Raw genomic sequence first — 10,133 nt, forward strand, 5'->3', positions numbered from 1 at the left:
TGCTTTGTTTGCATTTCAGGGTAATTTTCTGTTTCCATGCTTCAGTATTCCTTTTTTGCCCATGTCCATTGGTGTGGAGCGGGGGGAGGGAGAAAAAGGAGTGTAAGGAGGGGTGTTGGTTGTGGTGGTGCTAAGGCGAGCATCGGAGCGTTCTCCCCTAAAAAGATAAAGTGACGGCGCTAGTGTGGTATCATTGGCCTGACGCATGTCTATGGTACTCGCGTGGGGTACCAAATCAAAGAAGTTTGTAGCCTTAAAATAACAAATGTGGCACAGATACAGTCTGGTAAATTGAAAGAAATACCTTCTTAATGAAATATCTATGGCTTCTTATAAGCATTTTTCTTTAAAGCATATTCTATTCTAAGTGGATGCTCATTTTATATGGTAGAAAATATGAATGATATTTTGGTTGAGGGATATGGCCTTGGAATCGTGTCAACAAACGGGATCCCCAGCCAGGTGCTGGGGGCGATAGCGCGGGTGACCGTGTGCGATAAACTGTCTTTCCTCTGCAACGTATGACACACACGCGGCGTCCCTTGTTTTGCAACCTGAATTTTGCCGAATGCGATAATTTCTTTTGCTGATTATCCGCCCTGCACCCGGCATATTCGCTGGAAATCATAGCAACTGCAGGTGCGTCACTTTAGTGTTGTGCTGTCGCGGTGTTCGAGTGTTCCTGACAACACCATGTAATCCTCACGCATGTTCTTGTGTGTTTCTTTCCACCCGAACCTGAAATTTTGTTTTGGCTCGTGGGGAGGGAGCAACAAATTTTAATCACGGTTTGTAGTGAGAACAAAATAGTTGAGGTGTGTTTGCGCTGTATGCTCAACTGGTGCTTTAGTAAGGCATTAGTAAGCTGTGGCTTAGAGTAAAAACCATGCACTATCTGGTCTCTGTGGTTGTCAGAGACCATTGAAGGTTGTTTTGTGTAATTATTGAATTTTCTAGCTTCCATGGTAACTGCCTGCTTCCTAAGTGGGAGGCTATAGGGTGGATATGAAGCTGCTTATATTGTCAGTTTTATTACAAAGGGATGAGTCTCACTTATGGCTCATGAAAACCAATATTTGGGATGCTTTGCACCTGTTGCACACTCCCCCAGAGTGCATGACCATAAATTTATAATTGAAATGGTATGTTAACCACTGCATTAAAAAAGGAACATCTAAGACATGGTAATAAGTGCAGCTATCTTCTAGCTAAGATACAATCATTCTCAGCAGGGGACAGATGCTGGAACAATTTGACACCCACATGGGTTTCTACTGTCCTAGATATATTAAATTTGGGACCAGGGGTGTAGTTTCCCCATTCAGTGGGATGGGACTCTAGTCCCTTCCCAACCTTGAGAAGAAATTTGGCCAAGTTCAGGGAGAACAAGGTTTGCATGATCAGTGCAGTTTAAATTATTTACTCTGCTCACCCCCTCCACAAAGTTGTATACAAAACTTCACTCTGGGACATCAAGCTGCACTGCTGCATGACCATGTCTCGTAGGTCAATGGGGCAGGGATCAAATAATTATTTTGTTGCAATAGAACAAGTCAGCCCTAAAAAGTTATCACTATTGCACTTATTCATTGCTCTTTCTGACTGGGCTAACACAATGCTAAACTCAGTGTATGATGCTGGGCTGAATTTACACCTTGTCTGTATTATCTACAGATCCCATGGTCACCACCTGACACCCCATGTGCCCTCTTCTAGAAAAAGCAAAAGGAGAGGAGAAATGGCATGCACAGAGTAGCAGTCTTCAACAACAAGGACACATCTGCTATTAGTTATTTACCAGTTTTGATATTGCTTTTCTTGGATTGTATGGGCGCCATATGACCAACGTAGTCATTGAGCCCAAGGCCCAAATCATCATCATTCTAGGACCGTAATGGTTTTGTACAAATTGTTCACTTGGAAAGCCCTAAATCAAAGTGAGATTTCAAAAATGCAACTGATTTTTTATGATAAAACCAAAATATCTGCTTGGTAGAAAACAAGAAACTCTGCTATAGCTTTACACCCACACCATACTTTTGGGGATGACATCATGTAGATCAATAGGAAAATTGCACATATTTGTTTAATGCCCCCTTTGTTGATGTTCATCCTGTATTCAGCTCATGTTCCTTGGTGGTGGCATCTCCAATGTAAAATCCTCCCCAAGAGTTGGTGACTTGAGGAGGTGTGGAACTTGTCATGCCCAAGTGAGCATTTTGGATGGTGTTTGAGGTCACTGGTATATCTGTTATATAATGTCCACTTTGTATAGTGTCAAATGGAGCTTCAATAAAGTAGTATCTAAAGGAATTTAACCTTATTTTTACCTGATATGTAATTGGTTCATCTCATATACAGATGTATATATATATATATATATATATATATATATATATATATATATATATATATATATATATATATGTGTGTGTGTGTACCTATGCATATGTTAGTCTGACATGTATTCTGGTATCAGTTTGTATTGTGTTACAACAATTTCAGCATGTTAACCAGAAACATTTAATCATGACCCATACAAGATGTTCTCTTGGGTTTTCCTGGCCACCATGCCTGTCAGGAGAGGCCCTTGTTGTTTTGAGTGTGGGCTCTGAGTTGGGCATCTGAGTGAGGGAGTGTTGTTGGTGGATGGGAGGCGGGTTAAAGATGTGCTGATGGGCAGCAACCAACTTGAGCACTAAGTGGAATAAAAGGAAAGATTGTGTGTGGTATGATAAAAAATATTCAGCCGAAACCTGCAAGTGGCATCGCTTGTTTAGTTGTGGTGAGCATGGCACATGATGCCGATGAAGTTTCAGGAGCAGCTCGTTTGCACCTCATGTTGCACACAAAGACCTTTTTTAGAGAATATTGTTTCCAATGTATACTTGTGGAGAACAAATGTCTTGGGGCTAGAACACCAAGGAACACCCAAATCCCATGCATTGCTTTCCACTTAAGTTAACTGTTAAATGATGCCACCCATTAATCCTGTTTGCATTAATCATCCATGCCTTAGTCTTATGATGTTGAAGCACAATGTTGATGATGTCATTGTTGCCTGACTGGTCATTTTTGTACCTACCTCATTACTTCTAAACTTTTACATATCTGTGCTGTTGATCATAGCAACTTATGAGCCTACTCATTCTCCTCATTTCAAAATATTTAGTGGAAGTCCAGGATTGTGATTGAAGTGAAAACATATATGCAAAATTTTGAGGGAAGATGCATTTCTGCTCATCAAGTGATGTCATTATGTTCAAAATATTGGCTCAATTACAAGAACGTGACATTCACAGCCATCAGACACTGCAAATTAAATTAAGACATGGCAATACTAGGTTGCGGGCTTTTTCCACATCTCACCAGGGTTTTGTGAGTGAGTTGTGTGAGTTGGGAGACATATTTTCCATCACCAGTGGCTTATTTTTGAAGGTGATGTGAGCTTGCTCACATTGTTTGTTCTGTTAGACAGCTAGCATTATTTGTCAAAGTTTACTCCTTGCTTTGCTGAGGCTTCAATACCAGTGCCCCATCATGTTGATGGTGGAAATGCAAGTGAGACTTAAAATACTTTGTGTCTCAGAAGCAGAACCACTTGCATTAAATTAATCTTGGATTGCTCAACCCTTCTCTCCTGCACCTTTGTCCACATTAGTACTAAGATGATAACCATTGACCCTATCAGGGCTGTTGTGCACATGACAGGCAGATTTGCTCACATATGTGAGCATTATCTGCTGGTTAAGAAAATGGTTTCAGATGGGCTGAGATGTGTGGTGATCATGTGGTGTACAAGTATTTAGCCAAGCTTTTAAGATTTATCTGGAGCACTGAAATGACCAGCCATTCAGTGGGAATAGGAAGCTAAAAGCAGCTAGAAGGCTTAATGTTAGGAACCTTTCCCATGTGTTTCACACATCAGATGCCTGGTGTGAGGGAAAGACTAACATTTGCTGGTGACAATGGTACCATAAAAGATGGTGCTGGCCCGTGGCCTGCGAGAAATTTAAGTTGCTGTACCTCAGTTACAACATGTGCAACAACCCTTCTATGCCCAGCCAAGCTCTGGCGCTCAGTTGAAGTTGGTCAAGTCGTAATGATGATAATATTCTGAGCTAACCACCCACAAGTATTGCTGCCCCCTGAGAGTGAAGTTTAGTAGGCATTACTTGGCCACAGTGTGGAAAGTTTACTTTTGTTTCATAATTTTGACTGTGATTGACAATTTACCTTTGCTTCCCAGGTGTCGGGCAGATTGAAAATGTACTGGTTGTACTAGTCATGGAGCATGTTTCTAAACTTAAACTATAGAAGTATCAGAGAGGTTGTGTGGGAGATCATCAGCATTGCTTTTATGACTTGTGATGCTTATGATTAGTTGCAGATGGGCAGTCAGGAACTGGATTAGAGCATGTGTAAGGCTGTCAGTAATGCAGGACCATCCATTCAGACTACTATGAGAATACTACATCAATACAATACTACATGAGACTACTACATCAGGCTGAGAATAGTAGTATCATGTTCATAGAGTGCACAAATTTTGTTGTTTTTTTATTCTGATGGGGTGTATGCAGATCCTGAAACTTCTCAACAATAAGAAACTGCAGTAAACTGAACTGAATTGCTTTGGATGGGGCAGCCAAAACGGCTTCAGATGGGCTTCAAATTCAAAACAATATTTTTTTCTTTTATTCTGATGGGGTATATGCAGATCCTGAAACTTCTCAACAATAAGAAACTGCAGTAAACTGAACTAAATTGCTTTGGATGGAGCAGCCAAAACGGCTTCAAATGGGCAGCAGGTATGTGTCTCATTAATCTACTGATGTCTGAAGCTATCACTTCAAGCCCTTTCATATTATTCCTTCCTGTGCATGCAAAGATTACATTAGCGTCACAGCAATCTAACTCACCCTCCCCATGAAAGCACAAGAGAAGAGAGTAGTTGTAAGGAGGAGGGTTGCCAGCATCCTCAGGTTGGCTCTGTTAGCTCGCCTGTTTTGTTTGCGAAGTTAAGTGCGGGCCACATATCGCACGCCAGCCGCTTGCCTTTCTGCAAGATAAGACACGCGTACGTACGTACGGTCCCCTGCAGACATTTGAGGCGTGATAATGATATCAAATGGCACGCGGGGAGACAAAAGGTTGATGTCGGCGATTAGTATTGATATCATTAGCCAAATGGTTCAATTTCAAGAAGCCTTTTTGGTTCCAGGTCGGAGAGAACAGTGGTTCTATCGAGGATCGGGACGTGGCAGACCGGGGGTCGGAGACGTATCTGTCAGGACCATGAGTACGGCTTTGATTTCCACCCAGGCGTTGAATTACACCGATACCCCGACACTGGGGAGGGGATGAATTTGATGTAGTCGAGTCAATATCTAGGCAACGAGTTTCGCTCAGCGAGGGCATTGATGCCGCTATATTCCATTCGACATGTCTTGCAAATAAACCAACGGGGTTTACAGAGGAGAAGACTGGTGTTAGGGACACTAAACTTTACCTTTTCAACGTGGCATTGGCGGCGGCAGAGATGTTGATCATAGTTTGTTATCCATGTGCGTATGAAGTGGCCAGGAATAGGACGCGGTGGACGCGTCCCCCAAGGTTTTTTTAAATTAAAAATTGCGATGTCGCTGTACGGTCAAAGAATGGTACCCGCGCGATCCACCTTCCGTCGCCCCGGCCGGACCTTCCCGGCCCGCCGTATTGTGTGATACTTCTGCACGGGCCTCCAAGCTCGTGATCGGGAATGCGCGCGGAATTCGCGAAATGCCGGCCCCCATAATACGCCGGTGACAGCTCCATATGGCGCGCCATTTAACGAGTCATTAGGCAGTGGTCGAAGCGCCTTATGAGGCCGGATGATGTTTCCAGCAGATATCGTGTTTACAGGCGGCTTTGCGGCCTTTGCAGAGAACTCAGGAATGCGCTGGTCTCATCGAGGGTTGAGGTGGTTTTAGCCTGGGTTGACTCGAGACTTGTACCAACTATGCACGGACGATTATGGACTTTCTGCTAGCGCGGAGTTAGTGTTGCCCGCATCCACCGGTCTGTGCGTTTTCTTTTATCCAGGTACTGACTTTCCATGTTACAGACTGGTATAGTGTTCCTAGTTATGCCTTTAATGTTGCATGATCAGCGGTTTGCTTGATTGTTTGCGGGATTTCCAGTTTGGGGCCAAATGCTTTTCCACTATCATACTCTGCTTGCCATCAACAACTGCCGAACTTGGCCTGGATCTCATTATCCGGAATAAGTTGCGATAGCCTAGAGCATCCTATTCCACACGGACTGACCTCCGAGTTCTTTATGACGGTAAGGAAATTGAAATCGAAGGAAAAAGTGGCGCCCCTGGCGGCATTTGCAGCGGACCGTAGGTGCCGTTTTAAGGGTGTCCCGATGTCTGGTACGGCGGCGACCTGTGACGTCACGCTGCCATCTGCGCCCGGCAGGAGACAGCCAGCCGGCGCCATGAGTCGGCCCGAGGGTCTGGTGCAGCGACGGCACGTGGCGCGCGATCGGCCGGCCGAGGAGGGCGGCGCCAACGAGGAGGAGGCCGAACAGTTCGGCGACCGCGAGTATGACGGCGACAGCAAGGAGACCCGGCTGACGCTCATGGAGGAGGTCCTCATGCTCGGCCTCAAGGACAAGGAGGTCAGTGGGTAGCGGTCCGGCGGTCGGGGCTGGTGACGACAGGCGCGGGGGCACATGACCGGAAGACGACCTGGTGGTGGTCGTATGTGTACAGGCGTCTGCATGTATGCACCTGAGTGCTACCCCAAGAGTGTATGTGTATGGAGCTGGCAGGTCCCTTCCTGTTTGAATTATTCGGTTTGCCTGACAGGTCTGCCACAGGCTATGGGCCAGTCACTGTGCTGACAGCAGCTGCACTGGCTCAGTGACCGCCCCGTGCCGTCGGCGCGTGTGTGGTTGTGTGAGCGTGGCGTCACCGCGCCTTTCCGCCGCCAGGGGTACACGTCATTCTGGAACGACTGTATCTCGAGCGGCCTGCGCGGCTGCGTGCTGATCGAGCTGGCGATCCGGGGCCGCATCGAGCTGGACAAGGCCGGCATGCGGCGGCGCAACCTGCTCTCCCGCCACGTGAGTCCCGGCGCCCTGCACCGCCGTAGTTGGCCGCCCCCCCCCCCCCCCCCCGCCTCCCTACGTGAGTACGGACGGTCTGTACTCTGGCCGGGCCTCCAGCGCACTGAAGCCGTCTGCGTTGTGGTGGGCTGGGCGTGCCCGGCCCTTGCAGACCGGCCTCTCTCGAGAGCTGCCTACCAGTCCAGAGCTTCCACAATGATGGAGGACGCTCCAGACTGGTATACAGTCAACAGGCGTGTCCGCCAGCACCCCTCGCCGTGCGCGCCGCGTTCGGCGGTGACGCTGTGTGTGACGCGCCGCCGCCAGGTGACGCTGAAGAATGACCAGCCGACGGGAGACGTGCTGCTGGACGAGGCGCTGCGGCACATCAAGGAGACGCAGCCCACCGAGTCCGTCCAGAGCTGGATCGAGTTCCTCAGCGGTGCGCTTCGGGCCGGGACGGGCGCTGGAGGGCCTGGCTAAAGACGGCCCGGGAGGAAAGAATGCCGCTGTTAGCGCCACGTTTACATGTTACGGCGCATGGGTTGGCGTGAATGCAGCTGTTGCTGTTTTCAGGATGGAGCTTTTTGCGTCGATGGTGGTCCCATGTATCCTCATTGAACGGCCCATGCTCGTGCAAGCGGGAGGTGTTGGAGTGCCTATTTGCGAGAAATGACTTGAAACACGGCATGCTATTTAAAGTAGCATGCATTACAAATTACCTAGAGGGATGCCCCATTGGGCTTATTTACTCGGAAACGGAAGGAGAAACGTTGGTACTACGTTAGGGTTCTTGGCGGCACGTTTGCAATAATCAGAACAGGTTTCCCAAGGCCTCTAGTCTTCAGAGGAGGCCGCACTGAGGGATGTGAAAAATGATCGGCTTCGTACGATTCAGGCGAGACCTGGAACCCCCTGAAGCTGCGGTACCAGCTGCGCAACGTGCGCGAGCGTCTGGCCAAGAACCTAGTGGAGAAGGGCGTACTGACTACTGAGAAGCAGAACTTCCTGCTGTTCGACATGACAACCCATCCGGTCACCGACAACCAGGCCAAGCTGCGCCTCATCAAGAAGGTACGCTAGACCCGTCAGATTTGCCCTTCCATTCATATTACGCATAGTCGTCAACGTCTTAGCCTGGCTGATGCAGCAAAAACACACACACTGGGCAGATGTTGATGTGCGTAAAGGTGACGGAATTGTGTTGAAGAACATAAATGTGACGGAACGTGTGTGATGGACGGCAGTTTCTTTGAGTCATTAAAAAGGCAGTCAGTTTTCGGGGTGGAGTCTTGGTTACGACTCGCGCTTTTCGTGATCAGACACCGTCCCTATTTTTTTTTGGGGGGGGGCTCGAAATTTATTCCGGTACGGGTCGATCTCCAACGTCTGCAGGTCAGCCTGGCGCCGGCTCGGTATGCTGATCGTATCAGCGTACCCAGCGTTGCGGGGAGCTATGGCGGCCGACGAGCCGCGGCTGCCGGGGCCGCGCCAGCGGTGCTGCGCCGGTGACGTCAGCCGTCGTCCCCAGGTGCAGGACGCCGTGCTGAGCAAGTGGGTCAACGACCCGCACCGCATGGACAAGCGCATGCTGTCGCTCATCTTTCTGGCGCACGCCTCCGACGTGCTAGAGAACGCCTTCGCGCCGCTCTCCGACGACGACTACGAGGTGGGTTTGCGCTGCCAACCCAGCCCAGCCCAGCCTGGCCGTCGGCGACAGTTACCGTTACGTGGCGCCGAATGTGCGAACGGAGTTATGCGTCTTGTGAGATGGGTTGCTGCACCCTTGCGGTGGACGTCGAACTCGAGATGTGCTCTGCCTCCGACAGGTGGCGATGAAGCGGGTGCGGGAGCTTACCGATCTGGACCTGGATGCCGAGGCGGCCAAGCCGGGCACCAATGGCGTCATGTGGGCCGTGTTCGCCGCATTCCTGAAGTGACGTGCCGCTGGCCGGCGGCGGGGGGCGGGCCGGCGTGCGCCGACCCCTCTTCAAGAGGCTGTCCACCGGGCACAGCTGGCGGATGTGACAGAGGACTCAGAGGGCATCCCGGCCGCCAGATGGCGGCAGCGGCGGCGGCGCCGGCCACCTGCCCGGCGAGCCACCTGCAAGCGTGTTGACGGCGCACGCTCGTCGGTCGCCTCGGCATCACGTGGCGCTTTTTATTGCACCTGTGGCACCGGCGGACGTCTTGCGCCTTTGCCGCCCGGGGGGCGTGACGGTCGTGTGTTACGTTAAGTCTCTGCCTGTTATCGTGTTTATTTACTGTCCGCCGCAGTTATGCAGAGTGGATCGCGTGAAAGAGCGTGTCGCAGACCTGTGTTTGTTATATTTTCGGGCGGGCATCGAAGCGGGGGGGTTCTGCATGACCGGGCGTGGTGTTGACGCGGTGTCGTCCCTGTCGGGCCTTGGGCCCAGTTATTCCGGTTGGGACCGCGCGCCTGCTGCGTGCCGGTGGGCGCGGCGTCTGGACCGCGGCCCTGCCGTCCAGCCGCGCCGCCGCCGGCGCCGCCGGCGCCGGCTGAGCGGCCTCGTGAGGTCGCCCGACGCTCTGCTTCACGTGCACAAAGCGTCTCGCTGTGACCGCGGCTGGCGGGCTGGCCGGAGTTGTGAGCGTGTATCTCGGGTGGCGGCTCCTGTGTCGGCGTGTTGGGGGCGTCCGGCGGCGCGGCGAGCGACCCGCCGCGACCGCGAGCCTCGTCTCTCCATCTCTCGGTCAGTGATGTATTTATTAACCTAGCGATACGGTTGGCGTCAGTTAGTGAGCAGACGGTCGGCCGCGCTATCATCAATACATTGGGACCGATTGCTGCCGGGTTGTGGTGGACAGTGGACACGTCACCCGGCCGTGTCGGATCGACGGATCTGGCGGGATCGAACCCCGGAATACGCGGGCCACCGGGCATAGTGGAGTCTGTGCCCGGACGACCTCGGCGGCGCGCGGGAGGCCCGGGCTCGATATATGACACAGGCACCAGCTGAGCTTCCGGCCTGGCGGTATACTGACACGTGTTCGGCGGTTCAGTTAGTCCATTCCTC

General features: G+C 50.6%; 1 protein-coding gene across 1 annotated transcript; it reads left to right on the forward strand.

Annotated features, from left to right (window-relative positions):
• Nucleotides 1–461: 461 nt before the first annotated feature.
• Nucleotides 462–9,905, forward strand: LOC119101480 (Golgi phosphoprotein 3 homolog sauron-like). The gene is made up of 7 exons (XM_037224822.1): nucleotides 462–639; nucleotides 6,465–6,666; nucleotides 6,982–7,113; nucleotides 7,423–7,537; nucleotides 7,994–8,169; nucleotides 8,627–8,764; nucleotides 8,925–9,905. The coding sequence occupies exons 2-7, from the start codon at nucleotides 6,484–6,486 to the stop codon at nucleotides 9,033–9,035; spliced, it is 855 nt and encodes a 284-aa protein (XP_037080717.1). The 5' UTR covers nucleotides 462–639; nucleotides 6,465–6,483; the 3' UTR covers nucleotides 9,036–9,905.
• The last annotated feature ends 228 nt before the right edge of the window (nucleotides 9,906–10,133 follow it).

The sequence above is a fragment of the Pollicipes pollicipes genome, unplaced genomic scaffold (genome assembly GCF_011947565.3).
Source record: "Pollicipes pollicipes isolate AB1234 unplaced genomic scaffold, Ppol_2.1 Scaffold_4881;HRSCAF=5763_pilon_pilon_pilon, whole genome shotgun sequence".
Taxonomy (NCBI): Eukaryota; Metazoa; Arthropoda; class Thecostraca; order Pollicipedomorpha; family Pollicipedidae; genus Pollicipes; species Pollicipes pollicipes.

Coding starts and splice junctions, on each gene's coding strand:
- LOC119101480 (XM_037224822.1), top strand. CDS start 6,484: ATGAGTCGGCCCGAGGGTCTGGTGCAGCGACGGCACGTGGCGCGCGAT. Junction 8,170..8,626: donor AGCTGCGCCTCATCAAGAAG/GTACGCTAGACC, acceptor CGTCGTCCCCAG/GTGCAGGACGCCGTGCTGAG. Junction 8,765..8,924: donor TCTCCGACGACGACTACGAG/GTGGGTTTGCGC, acceptor TGCCTCCGACAG/GTGGCGATGAAGCGGGTGCG.